At 42.1% G+C, this 20557-nt stretch overlaps 1 protein-coding gene across 2 annotated transcripts in view; it reads right to left on the reverse strand.

The window, feature by feature from the left end:
• The window catches only part of LOC110162786 (DENN/MADD domain containing 1B), a 378748-nt gene that overhangs the window by 103285 nt on the left and 254906 nt on the right, over positions 1-20557 (reverse strand). For both annotated transcript variants that reach the window (XM_055165337.1, XM_020927684.2), the window contains 2 exons: positions 10873-10918; positions 6058-6159 (listed from right to left, as the gene is read on the reverse strand). In XM_055165337.1, coding sequence (XP_055021312.1) covers positions 6058-6159; positions 10873-10918 — 148 coding nt within the window. The remainder of the gene's footprint in view (positions 1-6057; positions 6160-10872; positions 10919-20557) is intronic.

Raw genomic sequence — 20557 nt, forward strand, 5'->3', positions numbered from 1 at the left:
CTAATGTCAGAAACTGAAATTTCCTTCACAAACAACAAAATCTCCTTTTACCCTGTTTAAAAACTGATCACCCTGGAGTTTATGTCTGTACAAACATGTTCTGAAATGTCCCTGTGTGTCAGATGCCTTCTCTGTGTGTCAGATGCCCTCCCTGTGTGTCAGATGCCCTCCCTGTGTGTCAGATGCCCTCCCTGTGTGTCAGATGCCCTCCCTGTGTGTCAGATGCCCTCCCTGTGTGTCAGATGCCCTCCCTGTGTGTCAGATGCCCTCCCTGTGTGTCAGATGCCCTCCCATGTCTCCATAGAGTCTCATTCTGCGTACAAACTGTGCAGTATCTGCACAAACATGCTGTTGTACAAACACTTGTCAGTTTATATTTCAGTCTTTTTGTCCATTCTTCTGTTTAAATGTAAATGTAAATATTAAAACACAAATCGCAGTGTGTGTCAAAAAAATCAGATATTTTTCTCAAATTCCAAAATCCCAATTACGGATTCAGTGAACATTCCTGCCTTCCTGCCTACGTGTTTTTATTAATCACCATTTGAGATTTGCTTTGACAAACGGAACAGCGCTGAGAGTGCAGACTCCAAAGCGCACGTGTCTCCCCTAACGACGCCACGATAACGAGGAACCAGGAACCTCCCCTCAATTAGAGCCTTCTCCACGCGACGCCAAAACTCCGAGCGCGGAGAGGACGACAAATGACAAGAGACAAAGCACAGCATCGTCTATTTGTATCATTTATCGCCACGGAGACGACGCGGGGTTCAGGTTTGGTAATTTGACGTGAGGAGGAGGAGGACGAGGGAGGAAGGAAGGAAGAAGGGATCAAAGCCAGAGCCAAAAAGAAGAAGAAGAAGAAAAAAAAAGGCCACAAACCAACGCCACCTCATGAGAAAAAAAAACAAAAAAAAAACAATTAGGTTTAATTTAACGGTGCATTTTCTGGTGGAATATTTCACAGTATGGCATTAAACCTTTATGTCTTCATGGAGACCAAACCAGACCAAGTTACAGGTCAGATCTGTGGAGAGGCGACCCCGCTCACAATCACAATGTCTGTTTTTCTAGGGATTTTTGAGTTATAAAAGCACCTGTAATTGAATAAATGTAAAGTAGAGCAGTTTAATGTCACACTGTGGAACATTCCAGACAGAGCAATGACATCTCCATAGAAACAAGCAGGTGAAGGACCTCCGAAAAAAAGGTTACATAGTGCAGCTTTAAGAGACAGAAGTATAAAGGGAGAGAGAGAGAAAAGGAGAAGAGGGAGGAGAGAGAAGAACTGATACACTGAAAAAATAAATAAATAAATAAACACTTCTGTGGTTGGTAAAAAAGATTATATCAACTGGAGACATTTTTGGGTCCAGTCAAGTGGTAATGGAGGGAAACAGGGGCAGATTTTTGACATTCAAATGTCTCTTATTCAGAAACTAGAGGAACTATTGAAATAAGTAAAGTATCAGAATGTAGGAAAGAGTTACACTCCAACAGGGTCAAGTTAAACCTGTGATATTCTTTCAAGTTGTTGACAAAAAATTAAAAAAACTCATGTTGGTAACGGAGGGAATGAAATATGCAGCACTTTTTGGTCAATAAATCCAAACAGTGATAACTCTTGGTTCTCACTTCCATATCCTTAACAAACTGGTTTGAATATTTGCTTCATATAGTTTTCTACCATATGGTACAAGATTAGGTTGAAAAACCTCTTACTTTTTGACTCATGAGATTTTTTATTAAGAAAGGTCATGGTAACGGAGGGAAAAGTAACGGAGGGAAAATTGTTCAAAACAAGTAGAAGGTGCAGGATTTTACATCATTTGTCAACTTTTTCTTCCAAATACTTTAATATTACTTCAAAATGAAAGGAAACTATTTCTATAAAATATGTCAGTCCTTCCAAGCAAATTTTTATCATTTTAAATACTTTTTTTTTTTTTTTTTATTCTGTACCTTCATCAACAGTTCAAAAGGTCAACAGTTTCATAAACTAGAGTACATATGTATCTGTTCAATACATTTTTATATCAGATGCATTAACTGGAATTTGTGGCCTTGTTGTTTACTTCTGCTTGACTGGGCCCTAATACATTAAAATGACATAAGAACTACAACTTATTTAATAACAATGGACAAAATGTACTGATTGTACTCATGTAGTTGAAGTACTTCAGTCACTACTCACAAACCTACAAACTACTAAGTAACACCAACGTCCTTCTAGATCAATCCCTGCACTCTTCGACTACAGATCTGAGGCTGGGACGGATCTAGCTCATAAAAAACAAAACTAAACAAAACAAAAAAAAAGATCTGGGGCTGTAGGTGGTAGAAGATGTGTCCACTGATCCGAAGGTTGGTGGTTCAAATCCTCTCATCATTAAAAAAAAAAAAAATAAAAAAAAAAAGGAAAAAGAATCATGTTTGAGCGGTGTGATTCCAGCTGTGAATGCTGTTGTTGTGTCCTTGGGCAAGACACTTAACCCACCTCACCCCCAGTGTCTGTGTGCACTGGTGTGTGTGTGTGTGTGTGCGTGTGCGTGTGTGTGTGACTGGTTCCTTGTAAAGCGCTGTATAAAAAAGCTCCATTTATTCAACATCAGTAAATTATTTTATCACCACAATGCAATTCATTATGAGAATATTTTATATATTTTACTGAATTTATTTGCACGAATATGACTTCTAACTCTAACTAAAAAATGAGTAACAATGACGGAGTAAATTGATGAGTGTTAATGTTGGAGGTGAGTACATCTGACTTTATACTGACAGGTCAATTATACCTGATATTACAGCAGGAAAATGGACTTAAAAAGTGCGAGTGCAAATTGTTACGAGGATTTTTTCCAGTAATTCTTGTGCACTGGGGTGATGAGCGTTCGAACTGGAGAGAACGGAAAGAAGAGGAAAAGAGGAAGAGACGAGAGGGAGAGAAAAAAGGTGGAGAAAGAGGGTGAGGGGTAAACCCACATCGGAGAAACGAAACAGGAAGAGGAGGAGGAGGAACGAGGAGCCAGGTCCTGAGAGAGCGGAGAGAAAGGAAAGAAAGAGAAGATGGAGAGATAGAGAGAAGAAGGAGAGAAGAGGAGAGCAGATGGACACCGAGCCCAGAGCGGAGAGCTGATACTGGGAGGAAAAACCCCTGAGCTGTGGAAGGGAGGAGGAGAGAAGAGAGAGAGGGAAAAAAATGAAGAGATAGAGAAAGGAGGAGGAGAGAGAAGACAAGCCCAGAAAGGAGTGACAATACTGAGAACGAAGAGAACGTGAACTCAGGGAGAGAGGAGGGAGGAAGGGAGAGAAAAATAGCGAGATAGAGAAGAGAGGAACCAAGTTTTTTTCTTTCTTTCTTCTTTTTCTTTTCTCTTTATTTTTTTTTCTTTCTTTCTTTTATTTGCTGAATTGCAGAAGATTGAAAAAAAGAAAAAAGAGACGTGACTAAACCAGAACTAGAACAGAACCAAACCATGAATGAAGTAGAACCAAAACTGGACCACACCAGAACTAAACCCAAATTATAACAACTAAACCAGGACTCAAACCAGGACTAAACCAGCACTAAACCAGGACCAAACCAGGACCAAACCAGGACTAAACCAGGACTAAACCAGGACCAAACCAGAACTAGACCAGGACCAACCGCAAAAGCCCGGACTCACTTGTATCAGTCACAGTCTCGTCGTGCAGCTGTGACAAAGACTGAGGAGAGTGCACGTGAGAGCGAGCGTGCACGTGTGCGAGCGTGCACGTGAGAGTGAGTGTGCGTGTCTAAGAGCGTGCACGAGTGTGAGTGTGCACGTGACTGACCCCATCGCCACGGAGACGCTTCCAGTCACAGTGACCGATCGGAGCTCCATTCATTAAAGACTGTACGACTGTACGCTCTCCCTCCATCCCTCCCTCTCTCTCTCTCTTTCTTCCCCCTCTCACACACTGCTCTACCTCTTCTCTCTGTCTATGCCCCTCACTTTCTCTTCCCTTTGCTCCCTCTCTCTTCCCGACTCTCTTTTCCTCTTTCTCCCTTTTCTTCCTCTCCCTCTCCCTCCCTCACTCTCTCCCAAACTTTCTATCTCTTTTCTCCTCCTCCCTCTCAAACCCCTCACTCTCTCCCAAACTTTCTCTCTCTTTTCCTCCTTCTTCTCCCACCCTCACTCTCTCCCAGTCTTACGCTCTCTCTTCTCCTCCTCCTCTCTCTTTCTCGCTCCTCCTCCCCCTCTCTCCCCCACTCTCTCTGCCAGGCTCACTCTCTCTACTGACCTCCTTTCTCTCCTTCCCTCTCTCCCAGTCTCTCTCTCTCTTCTCCTCCTTTCTCTCTCTCCCTCTTGCTCAGTCTTTCTTTCCCCTCCTCCCTCTCCCTCTCCCTCTCTCTCTCGGGCCGTGGGCAGACTTGTGTGTGGAGGGATAATGATTAGAATGGGTAGAGATGACGAGGAGGAAGGAGAGGAGGAAGAGGAGGGAGAGAGAAGGAGGAGAGGAAGAGGAGCAAAAGGAGGAGGAAGAGTGCAAGCGTTTCCCCGGCAGCGCGTGACGGTCAGAGCTGCACGCGACGGGAGCTTAGCAGCGACAGCAGCACAAGACGCTAATGATCAGTGTGGGTGTGTGTGTGTGTGTGTGTGTGGGTGTGTGTGTGTTTTATTTTATTTTATATCTCTGAGCTGAGCAAACTGATAAAAATCAAAGTGTATGAAGAAGTGGAGTAAGTGTGACGACGCCCACAGAGTTCAGCTCTAGTCAAATGAAGCTCATTGAGGCTGGAGTTTACAGTGAATTTGGACATAGACTCTGTAAAAGGAATACACATTTTTTTCAACGGACAGAATAACAAAATAAAAACACCAGCGTCATGTAGATCATGTCAATATGAACATTTTAAGACCAAAATAACAAGACTCACAGCAGCAGATACACAGATTCCAGTGTCATTTTGTCCCAGTGAGCAACACGAGGACAAACTGCTCTTCATTATGGACACTCCTGCTCATAATACTCCCTACAACTGTACTCACCAATATGTAACAGATAATACTGAACAGGCTCAAAATAAGTTTCCTCTGCAGGGTGGCTGGGCGCTCACTTAGACAGAGGGTGAGGAGTTCCGTCATACAAGAGGAACTCTGAGTAGAGCCGCTGCTCCTCCACGTCAAGAGGAGCCAGTTGCGGTGGCTCGGGCGTCTGTTCTGGATGCCTCCTGGACACCTCCCCTTAGGAAGTGTTCTGGGCGTGTCCCACCGGGAGCAGGCCGCGGGGAAGACCCAGGACACTGGAGGGACTATGTCTCTGGGCTGGCCTGGGAACACCTCGGGGTTCTCCCGGAGGAGCTAGAGGAAATGTCTGGGGTGAAGGAAGTCTGGGAGGCCCTGCTTAGACTGCTGTCCCCGTGACCCCGCCCCGGATAAGAGGAAGAAAATGGATGGATGGATAATACTCCCTACAACTGTACAACAACTCACTCTGTCACAGATAACCCTGTGTCCTGTCAATCATCAGATCATTGTTGCACTGTCTTCCTGTGTCATCTTGTATAAAGCTGAGATTTTATATTTCATTACTTATCTTTCTCTTTTATTTGGACTTGTACATTTACATGTATATAATTATGTTTTATTTGACTCACGTCACTTGCACTTTTTTGTTACTTATTTAGAATGTATTATGTCCATTTATATTTTTTCTCTTTGTTATTCTATTATATTATGATGTGTGATCGAATGTGTCCAAATCATTTCCCCTGTGGATCAATAAAGTTTGTCAAAGTGTAAGTCTAAGTAAGTGAACGGGCAGCAGGATCAGAAGGAGCTTGTTCCTCACTTTCTTGCTTTTATTCAGCTGGTGATCTTGTTGTTAAATCTGCCTCCTCTGGTCTGTGTGGGGGTCGTCGGGGTGGATTTGTGCTGTGCCTCTCAGAGCAGAGACCACGTGTTCACCACAAAACTACACATCTACTGAGGGAAAAGGACCAAGAGCAGCACCTCCACCTGGGAACCTCTTCACAGATCTAACCAGCATCTAGAAAGTTCCACAGTGCATCTTTAACAGTAAAAGTCTCACCACGTCGCTGGGCAGGTGGTGCAGGTCGTCGAAGGGGGTCTCCAGGGCGTTGGTGTCCACGTTCAGAATGACCACGTCCTCCAGAGACCGGCTACGGACTCTCTGTCAAACACAAAAACAACACAAGAAGAGTGAAAACAAGCACCACACTCACAGCAGCAGGGTACAGGGCTCATAACAGATAATACTCCCTACAACTGTACAAGTCACCCTTATGTACCAGATAATACTCCCTACAACTGTACAACAACTCCCCCTTATGTAACAGATAATACTCCCTACAACTGTACAACAACTCACCTTTATGTAACAGATAATACTCCCTACAACTGTACAAGTCACCCTTATGTAACAGATAATACTCCCTACAACTGTACAACAACTCCCCCTTATGTAACAGATAATACTCCCTACAACTGTACAACAACTCCCCCTTATGTAACAGATAATACTCCCTACAACTGTACAACAACTCACCTTTATGTAACAGATAATACTCCCTACAACTGTACAACAACTCAACCTTATGGAACAGATAATACTCCCTACAACTGTACAAGTCACCCTTATGTACCAGATAATACTCCCTACAACTGTACAACAACTCACGCTTATGTAACAGATAATACTCCCTACAACTGCACAACAACTCATGCTTATGAAACAGATAATACTCCCTACAACTGTACAACAACTCACCTTTATGTAACAGATAATACTCCCTACAACTGTACAGCAACTCACCCTTATGTACCAGATAATACTCCCTACAACTGCACAACAACTCACGCTTATGTAACAGATAATACTCCCTACAACTGCACAACAACTCACGCTTATGTAACAGATAATACTCCCTACAACTGCACAACAACTCACGCTTATGTAACAGATAATACTCCCTACAACTGCACAACAACTCATGCTTATGTAACAGATAATACTCCCTACAACTGCACAACAACTCACCTTTATGTAACAGATAATACTCCCTACAACTGTACAGCAACTCACCCTTATATACCAGATAATACTCCCTACAACTGTACAACAACTCACGCTTATGTAACAGATAATACTCCCTACAACTGCACAACAACTCATGCTTATGTAACAGATAATACTCCCTACAACTGCACAACAACTCATGCTTATGTAACAGATAATACTCCCTACAACTGTACAACAACTCCCCCTTATGTAACAGATAATACTCCCTACAACTGTACAACAACTCCCCCTTATGTAACAGATAATACTCCCTACAACTGTACAACAACTCACCCTTATGTAACAGATAATACTCCCTACAACTGTACAACAACTCACCCTTATGTAACAGATAATACTCCCTACAACTGTACAACAAACTCACCTTATGTAACAGATAATACTCCCTACAACTGTACAACAACTCACCCTTATGTAACAGATAATACTCCCTACAACTGTACAACAACTCACCCTTATGTAACAGATAATACTCCCTACAACTGTACAACAACTCCCCTTATGTAACAGATAATACTCCCTACAACTGTACAACAACTCCCCCTTATGTAACAGATAATACTCCCTACAACTGTACAACAACTCACCCTTATGTAACAGATAATACTCCCTACAACTGTACAACAACTCACCTTATGTAAACAGATAATACTCCCTACAACTGTACAACAACTCACCCCTTATGTAACAGATAATACTCCCTACAACTGTACAACAACTCACCCTTATGTAACAGATAATACTCCCTACGAACTGTACAACAACTCACCCTTATGTAACAGATAATACTCCCTACAACTGTACAACAACTCCCCTTATGTAACAGATAATACTCCCTACACTGTACAACAACTCACCCTTATGTAACAGATAATACTCCCTACGACTGTACAACAACTACCATAGTGTTGCTGATGTTTGGTGGTTATGATGTGAGCAGCTCAGAGTCACACACACACACACACACACACACACACACACACACACACACACACGAGGAGCGCGGCGGCTTCATAATCACTCACAAAAACACAAAGTCGGTTCATGCCTCCCTGAACTCGAGGAGAAGCAAATCACAGCGAAAATCGAGCACATTGTCCTGTAGTGTGCTGCGGCCTTTAGTCTAAATCTAAATCTGAACAACTTTCACATACAGGAGGCCTTTTATATTATAATTCACTGTATTTCAGAGTTTTCTTGACTCACTTTGGTGTTAAAATAAATCACCTTTTTCGTGCTAAATAAAAGTGAAAGTCAAAAGTGTGGCTGCTCTCACTTCCTGCTCAGGTGTCTTATTACATTTCATATCAACAATTTACAAATACTAAACGTGACAATAGAAGCTGCTAAAAATTCATTTGCAGACGGCTCCTCTGTTACTATCAGGCCCTCTCATTTACAGCTGCGCTTCTAAAATTAAAAAACTAAATAATTAATGTAAGAAAGCTCATTATGTTTTAAAATTTTAGCAGTTTTCTAAAATCCATTTGGGGTGTGGATGTGGCTCGTCGGCTAAGAACCTTTTTTGAGCTGATAACGTCTTTAAAATACACGTGAATAGCTAATAAAACCTTTTGACAAATACACAAATACAAATACATGTTAAAGACGCACTAGGGAACTTTTCTGGCAACCTGCTTGCTTCTATATTTTGGAAATGCCTGGAATACTCCACAGAAAAAAGAAAGACAAAGAGAAAGTGAAGAGAGAGTGTTGACAATAAAAAAGAAACAATAAAATATAAAAAAAAACGAAAAAAAAAAAAAACTGAAGCTCATTAAAATGGATTCAATATTAGCAATAAAGTTAAGATAATAAAAAAAATGGTAGCACTCCAAATTGACTTTTACTGACACACTGTTTTCACGTTTTAGCGATTTGATTCTAACTGTTTTAGAGCACGATTGATTTGGAAAGCTGCTGTAAATGAGAGAACGTTAATTATAAACTGACAATCATTAATCATAATAGGATCTGACAGAAGCTCCTGCAAATGAACTCTCAGCTGCTAAAACTTCTGTCACGTCTGAATATACGGAAATTTCTGAAACGAAAACTATGAAACACCTGAACCACGGTAAGAGCTAACCACTCCACTCATGTCATTTAACACACACGGAGATTTCTTAAAGGATGATCTGTGGAGAGGCGAGCGGCACAAATGCATGTTTTCTGTGGTATTTATGAGCACTGAAATCACAGATAACTGAACATAGACTAGACAGACTATTTTAATGCTTTACTGTGGAACATCTCAATAGAGAAAAGTAGAAGATGGTTCATCGCTCAGTGTTCGCCCGGTGTTCGCCTGGTGTTCGCTCGGTGTTTGCATGGTGTTTGCTCGATGTTCGCTAGGTATTTGCTCAGTGTTCACTCTGTGTTTGCTCGGTGTTCGCTCAGTGTTCGCTCAGTATTTGCTCAGTGTTCACTCTGTGTTCGCTCGGTGTTCGCTCGGTGTTCGCTCGGTGTTCGTTCGTTCGCGGTTCGCCTCGGTGTTCGCTCGGTGTTCGTTCGGTGTTCGTTCGGTGTTCGTTCGGTGTTCGCTCGGTGTTCGCTCGGTCGGTGTTCATTTTGCTCAGTGTTCACTCTGTGTTCGCTGTCGTGTTCGCTCGGTGTTCGTTCGGTGTTCGCTCGGTGTTCGTTCGGTGTTCGTTCGTGTTCGGGTGTTCGTTCGGTGTTCGCTCGGTGTTCGCTCGGTGTCCTCTCTGTGTCAGATCTGTGTCAGCTCTGTGTTTGCTCGGTATTCACTTGGTGTTCTCTCATCAAATCTAACAACACTTAGCATAGTTATTTCCTGACAAGCTCCAGCTGCATTGGCATTAGCAGCAGACACACAGAGAGTGTGAAATATACACTGAACACATCTCATATGGAAGGAAAATGAACACAACACAATATGCAAATGTTTAAACCTAAAGATGTCAGAGTTTTGATGAGGCCTATATACAGTACATATATTTGCACTTGTAAATTAGTCGATTTAAGTGTACACAGCCTGTGCTCTTTAAAAACTCAACTAGAATCAAATCTGTGTCTCCAGAGTCTTCACCTGCAGACAGAGACACGTCCTGCATTTGTCTCATCCTCAGTTTATGTTCATGTCTCATGTGAAGCTCAGAACCTCCAGAATTCCCTCCCTGAGCGGCACAGGCTGCACTAGCACTGACTCATGATGGTGCAGGTGCTGGGGTTTAGAGAGAGACTGTTCAGATCAGAGAGAGGGATTTTGGACACATTTTAAACACACTGGATTTCAGCATTGCACCAGCAACCCAAATGAGAGAGTCATGTGAAACTCATTCTGCTTTCTCACTGAATAATCATCCAAACCAAATTATATATTTAAAAAAAATCATCATGTCAACAGTAGCTCAGTTGGTGTTTGTGTTTGTCTGTTGATCTGGAGGTTGGCAGTTCAAGTCCCGTTCCTGACATAAAGACATCATTGGTTGAGGGGTTAGATCCACAGACCCACAGGCTGGTGATTCGAGTCCCTCTCCCACAGATGTGCACTATTGTTGTGTTCTTGGGCAAGACACTGAACCCCCTTCACTTGTCTGTGTACACTGGTGTATGACGTATGAAAATGGAGAAGCTCTATATAAAAATGTGACCATTCTCCACGTCCAGTGTTTTTGTGATTAAACATAAACCAGCATCACAATTGTTATCAGTAAAACCTGGGTTTGATTTGAACATGTTTACCTCATATCAGGGCGCACATTTCAAATTCATGAAATTTTAAAATACAAATTCTACACACTCTTTAACATTTATATTTATTTACAGACAGTACACTCTTACCTCCAGCAGACTGAGGTGAACTCCCACGAAGTACGGCATGGGGGCGCTGTGGAGGCACACGAGACACTTTAAATTAGACCACAACAAAACATTATAACATTATTATTATTATGCACTTCAGAATAGAGTTTTAGAATTCCAGTATCAAATAACAAATACACTGTAAAGCAGGCATCTTATTATTATAAAGGTGCACTGTGTAACTTTTTTGCTGGAGTGTGTGCCCTCTACTCATCTCCTTGGAGATGTTATCGCTTTGCCTGGAATGTTCCCCAGTATTTCATTGAATTTAACAACACTAAAGGTGCACTGTGTAATTTTCTGGTTGGGGGTCCGTCACCTGCTTGTTTCTATAGAGACCTGTTTCTGTTGCTCTGTCTGGAATGTTCCACAGTGTGGCATTAAACAGCTCTACTTTACATTTATTCAATTATAAGTGGTTTTATAGCTCAAAATACCTAGAAAAACAGACATTCTGACTGTGAGCGGGGTCGCCTTTCCACAGATCTGACCTGTAACTTGGTTTGGTTTGGTCTCCATGAAGATAGACAGGTTTAATTTGATACTGTGAAACATTCCAGACAAAACAATAACATCTCTATAGAGCAAAAGCATTTGATGGACCCTCCACCAGAAAAGTTCCACAATGCACCTTGCACCAGTTAAATGTGTTTTCATTTCTAACATAACATCTTGAAAAACATGCATTCTTATTGTGAACTGTCTCACCTCTCCACAGATCTGACCTGTAACTTGGCCATATTAGTCTATGTGCTCTCAAGATCATTCAGAAAAGGTTAATTTTGAATTTTTTTTAGAATCAATACCAGCGATATTAGTTTTAGTATCGATTAGAATTTGATTTTCGATACTTTTGACAACCCTTATCCTAAACATGCAAATCCATGTATCATTTGTTCATTTTTTTTTTTCAATATAAAACCAAAAATAAGAAAATGAAAAAAGAAAAGTTTCTTCATTATTTATCTCCAAAACCAAAATGAAAAAAACAGATAATGATTTGTGTCTAGTTTTCGATTTTGTGTTTAAATGAAGAATGGGAAAAAAGTGATAACGGCTGTTTCCCGATTACGTGACTGTGATGCCGGATTTTTGCGCTGCATACTGACTGAACCAGGACTGATCCAGGTCCAGGACCAGACCGGGACCAGAGCAGGACCAGAGCAGGACCAGACCGGGACCAGAGCAGGACCAGAGCAGGACCAGAGCAGGACCAGAGCGAGGCCAGAGCAGGACCAGAGCAGGACCAGAGCAGGACCAGAGCAGGACCAGAGCAGGACCAGACCGGCACCAGAGCAGGACCAGAGCAGGACCAACCAGAGCGAGGCCAGAGCGGGACCAGAGCGGGACCAGAGCGGGACCAGAGCGGGCCAGAGCGGGACCAGAGCGGGACCAGAGCAGGACCAGAGCGGACTCCAAGCTTTGACTCCGAGCCTCCGCGGATTTCGAGCCTCAGCTTTGCGCTCCGGCCCTGCCTTGGGCTCTGAGCCTCCGGTCTGGTCCCAGTCTGGTCCCAGTCTCAGTCCCACTCTGGTCTCGGTCTGGTCTCGGTCTCAGTCCTGGTCTGGTCTTGGTCTGGTCCTGGTCTGGTCCCGGTCTCAGTCCCACTATGGTCCCGGTCTGGTCTTGGTCTCAGTCCTGGTCTGGTCTTGGTCTGGTCCCGGTCTGGTTCCGGCCTGGTCCTGGTCTGGTCCTGGTCTCAGTCCAACTTTGGTCCTGTTCTGGTCTCAGTCCTGGTCTGGTCCTGTTCTGGTCTCGGTCTCAGTCCTGGTCTGGTCCTGTTCTGGTCTCGGTCTCAGTCCTGGTCTGGTCCTGTTCTGGTCTCGGTCTCAGTCCTGATCTGGTCCTGTTCTGGTCTCGGTCTGGTCCTGGTCTGGTCCTGGTCTCAGTCCCACTCTGGTCCCGGTCTGGTCTCGGTCTCAGTCCCGGTCTGGTCCCGGTCTGGTTCCGGTCTGGTAACGGACCTGGTTCAGTCATGTAAACGGGAAACGGTCTTTATCTGTTTTTTTCCATTTTTCATTTAAACACAAAAATCGAAAACTGAAAAAATGAATTATTATCTGTTTTTTCATTTTGGTTTTTAGAGACAAATAATGAAGAAAACAGTTGTTTTTTTCTTTTTCTTATTTTTGGTTTTATATTGAAAAACGAATGAACGAATGATACACAGACTCATGCAGGTGTTGTTCTCTAGAAAAGTTACGCAGTGCATCTTTTCATCTCAGTTTAGCTATAACACCAATAGAAATGCAGTCTTCTGTGAGCTTTTAGAAGATAAGTGTTGAAAATACATACATTTAAACTCCCCATTAAAAACAATATTATTTTGTGTTTAAAGTATTCCCCTGAAGATATCGCCCAGAGGATTCCTGTGGTCTATAAGTGAGACATAAAACATAATAAAACATATAGAGCTAAAGTCTAGTCATTAAAACCCAATAGAAGAAAGTGTGTGTTTGTGGTTTAAGCCTTTGAAAACAATGGGAAAGCTGCAGATGAAATGCACTGAGATGGTCCCAGGACAGAGCAGAGGGATTCTGTGAGCAAAGCTGTTCTAATTATCTCCTACAATGCTTCATAAAGACAATTAAGAACGAGAGAGGGAAGGAGAGTTCTGCTGACGAGACCAAAGAGGGCCCCAATAATTCACTGAGAGTCGAGAGAAAAAGGTGTTTGGAACAGAGGATATGTATTACTGATTTTCACGACTTAGTGTATCTTATTTTTATTTTTATATCTTATCTGTTGGTCTTATTCCACCAGTTTTTGCTTTTAAATGCTACTAAGACAAAAATGTTTTCTTTGTGGTGGCACTTCTGGTAACTCCTTATTTCAGTGGAGAATTTGAGAAAAGTTTTGCAGCTAAAATATGAAATAAAGTTGGATGATTTGTGAAATGTTCAATGTTTATGTGACCAGCAAGTCCCAACCACGATTCTTTGGGGGCTTTAAAAAAGCTTTGAAATCTGTACAGAGCAGGGGTATCCAAACTTTTTTTCATCAAGGGCCACATTTCTAAACACAGACAAAGCAGAGGGCCAATTGAGGGCCGGAGACTGGTGCTCATTATAGTGAATAACTGAAATATGTGCATGTTTAACACATTAGAATGAACCATCAGTCTTTATTCATGCTAAAATCCTCAGACCACACACTAAATATTAAACTGGCTTTTTCAAGGTAGATTTTCAAAAAAACTTGCAATAAAAAGCAGATTTTTTAATTAATGCAAGGTCATTTGGGCCAATTCTCCTGGAAGCCTGAGGGCCAAGAAAAATTTGGTCCGCATTTGGCCCACGGACCATAGTTTGGATTTGCCTGTTACAGAGTTTAAATTGTCCTTGGAGGTTGAATTTCTACTCGGAAACTCAGAGAACATTTCAGAGTCTGAATTAGGAAACGTGGTTCCACACTGTGTTTAGATAATAAACTTGAATATAATCCAACAGTTCGAATATTGATTCTACTTGTGTTATTTTCTCTTTACAGTTTCCCGTCACACTGGTTGAGCATTTGCAGATGTAAATATGCTGTTATGCTCTGTTATGCTTGACCACTAGAACAAGCATCCAATATGGAACTCAGAGATTATGTCATTTGAAGACCTGAGTTCTGACCTCCGTGGGCAACGGGAAGGCAGCATTATTTACTTGTTTTGATCGGCAGCTCCATGCAAAATAATACGAGCCCAATGATGATGAACTTCTGGAATAAGATCAATAAAATAAATATGTAGAAATACTATACATGACCTCTGGTCATGAGCTCTGGGTAGTGACCGAAAGGACGAGATTGAGGATACAAGCGCTCGAAGTGAGTTTCCTTCGCAGGGTGGCTGGGCGCTCCCTTAGAGATAGGGTGAGGAGCTCAGTCACGTGGGAGGAGCTTGAAGTAGAGCCGCTGCTCCTCCACATCGAGAGGAGCCAGTTGAGGTGGCTCGGGCATCTGTTCTGGATGCCTCCTGGGCGCCTCCCTCAGGAGGTGTTCCGGGCATGTCCCACCGGGAGGAGGCCCCGGGGAAGACCCAGGACACGCTGGAGGGACTATGTCTCTGGGCTGGCCTGGGAACACCTCGGGGTCCCCCAGAGGAGCTGGAGGACGTGTCTGGGGTGAAGGAAGTCTGGAAGTCCCTGCTTAGAGTGCTGACCCCGCCACCCGGCCCCGGATAAGAGGAAGAAAAAGGATGGATGGATACTATACATATTATGGACATTTATTCAGTTTTATCCATGTTATAACAGTGTTCCTTCATCATTATCTTATTCAGAGTTGTAGTTTGCTGTATTGCTCTTCATTTGAGGCTTTTTTTTACCCCCTAAAATTGAACTTTTCTACCCCCTATCTCCACCCACTTCTCTGTATTTACTGGAGATCATAAAAAAATATCAGACTCCAGGTCACCAGAAAAGTTACACAATGCACCTTTGAGTATTCAGTTAAATGTGTTTTAATTTCTAACATAATACCTTGAAAAACACACATTCTTATTGTGAAGTGGCTCACCTCTCCACAGATCTGACCTGTAACTTGGCCATAGCGGTCCATGTGTGTATACTAGTCTATATGTCTTCTACTTGTTCTGATGCAGCTCAGCATCATTCTAAAGACGTTCAGGAAAGGATCATTTCTGTCCTGTCAATGGGACTTTTAGTATCAACACCTGCGAACAATGAGGACCTAGTTTTTTTTTGTATTATTATTGATTAGAATTAGACTTTAGATACTTTTGACAACCCTAAAACCTAAACATGAAGTTATGCAGTGCAGCTTTATTTGCATTGCTCTGCATTTGAGGCTTGAGTGCTCCAAAAGTTATATTTTTTACCCCCTATCTCCACCCCCTTCTCTGTGTTTACTTGAGATCATAAAAAAGATCAGACTCCAGGTCGTGCAGGTAAGGTTCAAAAAATGTCACAGTCTAATAAAAGACTAACAGCACAAATCATCTCATCTGCTGTAGTTCCAGTTTAGTCTGTACAGTTAGTGGATCAGTTTGTGTTAGTAAAGATCAGATTAAAGTGGGTCTGGTCAAGTGGTAACAGGGGCAGATTTTTGACATTCAAATGTCTCTTATTCAGAAACTAGAGGAACTATTGAAATAAGTAAAGTATCAGAATGTAGGAAAGAGTTACACTCCAACAGGGTCAAGTTAAACCTGTGATATTCTTTCAAGTTGTTGACAAAAAATTTAAAAACTCATGTCGGTAACGGAGGGAATGAAATATGCAGCACTTTTTGGTCAATAAATCCAAACAGTGATAACTCTTGGTTCTCACTTCCATATCCTTAACAAACTGGTTTGAATATTTGCTTCATATAGTTTTCTACCATATGGTACAAGATTAGGTTGAAAAACCTCTTACTTTTTGACTCATGAGATTTTTTATTAAGAAAGGTCATGGTAACGGAGGGAAAAGTAACGGAGGGAAAATTGTGCAACAAGTAGAAGGTGCAGGATTTTGGATAATTTGTCAACTTTTTTCTTCCAAATACTTTAATATTACTACAAAATGAAAGGAAACTATTTCTATAAAATATGTCAGTCCTTCCAAGCAAATTTTTATCATTTTAAATACTTTTTTTTTTTTTAAAATCCTGTCCCTTCATCAACAGTTCAAAGATGGAATAACACAAGATATGATGAAATACAAACATTTATTGACATGATTTGCAGGTCTTTGAAATTTGGGAAATAATTTTTGTTCCATGTTTCATACATGGTCTGTTTAAAACATATGGAACTTTAGAACCAAAAATGGTACAGAAAAAAGGTCAACAGTTTCATAAACTAGAGTACATATGTATCTGTCCAATACAGTTTTATATCAGATGAATTCACTTGAATTTTTGGCCTTGCTGTTTACTTCTACATAACCAACTGTAATAAGCCTCAAACAGAGCCATGCCTCCAGTTAGCGTCACACCCCCAGGGAATGTGGATGACATCAGCTGCAAAGTATCAATACAGACCTGTGTACACCCAACCCAAGCCCAGCAGCACACTTCAACACTGATAATGTGTTTATGGACAAATGAAGTCTGCAGTGTGTTTGTGTCATTCCAGAGCTGCACATTAGCGCGCAGCAGCTACGGCTAATACAGCTCTGTTATCGAATAAAGCCAGTGTGTTAGCGTGAACATGATCTGATCAGCTCCTGCGCGGTGGAGGCTCTGGAGCAGCCTTCAGATTGTTTTGTCAGTGATGGAGAGACTGAAAGTAAATCTCTGTTATCTGATAAACACTGGAACATCTCAGATCCACTAATGAACCTGGATGTTTGTATTTCATGTTCAGTGTTTTTAGAATCCTGGATGAGCTCTGCAGATGTTCTGGGGTGAGGAGGGATAGGGGGTAGGGGAAAACAGCAGTTTTTTGATGAGCTCACGTTTTAAATATTGGACAATACAGTATTACCCAAACATGCAGGACTAAGACAAGAATTCCATACAGTAGGGCGACCAACGGACATGTCCTTTTTTGCATCCTGTCCTGGGCATTTAAGCGTTTTTAAGTGATGGAAATATTCAGATTTTCATGATCTTTCATTGGAGCCATTAAATTGAGCGTCTCTCGTCGCTCTGTGACTCAGAAGGAGTCGGTCAGTCTGCAACACGCTGAAGCACAAATGCACATTTAACAATGACTTGGACAAGAAATTCCCTGTTTTCTGTCCCGGTCGAGACAAGTGTGAGTCCATGTGCACAGTTTGCGAGGTGAGAGTAGCTCAATGTCGAGGCCCCACCCCCCTCCCCTGGTAAGGTGTCCAGGTTTTCACAAACGGAAATATGGTCACCCTAACAAACAGAACATTTTTCGAAGTTGAATCTACAGGTTGGACAGCGAGTTGTGGTTAGATGTACACAAATAAAATGAATACTTCAGTGGAGGACACTTCCGCTTTTAGAAAGACAGAGGTTTGTGTCTCAGTGCTAAACCACAAACTGAAGTATTCTACACATAAAAACAATTGGGTAACTTTAATTAATGAATGTAAATTGGTTGTTTATTTCAAATGTTACACTTTTAATAAAAGTGACTGTTATCTATGGTGACCAGATTGGGTTTATCAAAAAGGTGGACACTGAGTTCAGGAATGAAAAAACAATGGTGTTTGAATTTAAAATTAGAAATGTATGATGTTATGTGTGTCAGGGGGTCTGGGGTCCTCTCAGGGAATTTTGGACAATTTATTGTATTTCATTATTAATATGAGGTCCGTTTTCATCAAATAAAAAGTGGAGCAGAGTTTAAGTCATGGAGTATTGTGTTATGATCATCCAGCCTCTCCACAGTAGCTAATATGAATTTGTAATAATACACTTTATAAATGTAGGAGAGTTTTCTGAGCAAAGGAGCGCTCTGTGCACTCTCAGTGAGAGAGAAGGTAGAGTTCTGCTGGAGAAGAGCCGGTGATTGTGTCCATGGAAGTATAATAAGATCTTATTGTAGATCCATGATTGTATCTGATCAGATGAGCCAAGATTGTCGCCAAAAATAAGAAAAGTGTCCCATTCAAAGCTGTCAACTGGTAGAGTCAAAATCCTGGACATTTTGGGATAATTGAAAAATTCCTCCCAGACATTTTTTTGGGTCCCAAAAGGAGGACATGTCTGGGAAAAAGAGGACATCTGGTCACCCTGTGTTATCTTCTAGAGTGCTGCTGTGGACAGAGCCAAATGCAATGAATCTTGCAGTTATACTTTGAATATGTAGGTAGAGTTTAGAGGTAATATCTGGTAAACATGGTTGCTGCACATATGGATCTGTTCATATATCTGGATCTGTCTCATAGACTGTGTATATAAATGGACATAGCTAACACATTAGACGCTGAGTTTCAGATATGAAGTTCTCAGGTGGCTCTTCCAGCTCTTACTGACTGTGGCTCCCATTGTCTATGTTTTTCTATACTGGAATATTTTCGTCCCTCTCTCTGTGACTGCTGCAGTGAGCCTCATCAATTTGGTCTTAAAAGTTTGTATTGTATTGTGGGTTTTTTTATTATTATTTTTTTTGCTCCAAATTCGCCTCGTAACCGGGAGCATTGTGAGCTTCATTTGAATGGTGCTGAACATTGTGGGTGACGTCACACTCACTTAGTCCACTTCTTTATACAGTCTGTGCTCTGTCTTAAACCTGTCATGAGTTGGACTAGTGGACCACAAAGTATTTTCCTATAGAGCTCAATGTAAACACAAACTGCAGGTGTCGTCTGACAGGGACCTACAGCCGTCACAAACACGGCAAATTGAGTCTATTTTCAGAGCTCGGAGTAGAGACGCTGCTCCTTCATGCGGAGAGAAGCAGCTGAGGTGATCCCACTGTGAGGAGGGGAGACGCAGGACACACTGGAGGGACTCTGTGTGTCAGATGCCCTCCCTGTGTCAGACCCAGGACAGACTGGAGGGACTATGTGTCTCAGCTGACCTGGGAACATCTCAGGATCCTCCCATAAGAACTGGAGGAAGTGTCTGTGGAGAGTGAAGTCTGAGACTCTCTGATCAGACAGGAATCCTCAGACTTTGAGAAGAATGGACCCAAGGCGTCCATGTCATGAACCGTACTTAACTCAGCCTCACTTTCTCCTCTAATATTCCCCACTGAGACGAGGCAACTGAAAGTGAGTCCACATGAGAGAGGTCTGTGCAGATGTGACCACGCTCTGTTCTCTCTACACCAGCTGAATCCACACAGGCCCGAGCAGCGCAGGACTAACCCACCGAGGGCTCCTGTGGTGGGGGAACGAGAGGCAGGAGGGGGGTGAGTGTGGAGGCTCGGCTCATGTCAGGGACCACATGGGAAAGTGTGAGAGAGAGAAGAGCATGAACAACCAGAAGAGGAGGGAGGAGTGCACCATGTTAGCAAAAGGGTTTCAGATCGGATCGACACTGTGTCATTTTAAGGGGAAATTTGCAGTTAAATCATCTTTTTGGAGTTTTGAGGTTCAATATTTGATCTGATCTTCAATGCTGCTTGGTTAAACGTGTGAGGAGCACGAGAGCTGCTCTGTGATGCCCAGAGACCCAGCTCCAGATCTTGGGTTGAAAAAAACTCACCCAGACACAAGGAGAAACATGCACACTCCACACAGAAAGGGAGTCCAACCTGGAACCATCTTGTTGTGAGGCCAAAGTGCTAGCTACTCAGCCACTGTGCATAACACACATGTTTATTTTGCTTGACTGTTGAGGAACAACTGTCTGACATCTGAAAACCTCTGAGGAAATATACAGGAGGAACTGTGTGTGTTTATTACAAACCTTTTCAGGAAACTATTCCTGAAAAATGGCCATTGTAGTTTCAGTCCAGGCTCAGTCCAGTGCTGAGTCTCACCAGCTGTACACTGTATAGTATATAGCAGGGGTGTCCAAACTTGTTTCATCACGGGCCACATATCTAAACACAGATGACACAGAGGGCCGATCGAGGGCCGTAGACTGATGCTCAATGCAGTGAATAATTGAAATATTTGCATGTTTAACATATTAGAGTGAGCTGTCAGACTTTATTCATGCTAAGATCATTAAAACCACACACTAAATATTAATTATTAGCTTTATCAAGGTAAATTTTCAAAAAACTTGCAATAAATTTTTTTTTGGTTGATGTAAGGTAATTTGGGCCAATTCACTTGGAAGCCTGAGGGCCAAGAAAAATGTGTCC

The sequence above is a fragment of the Boleophthalmus pectinirostris genome, unplaced genomic scaffold (assembly GCF_026225935.1).
Source record: "Boleophthalmus pectinirostris isolate CB_2022bp ecotype Guang Dong unplaced genomic scaffold, ASM2622593v1 HiC_scaffold_7, whole genome shotgun sequence".
Classification (NCBI taxonomy): domain Eukaryota; kingdom Metazoa; phylum Chordata; class Actinopteri; order Gobiiformes; family Gobiidae; genus Boleophthalmus; species Boleophthalmus pectinirostris.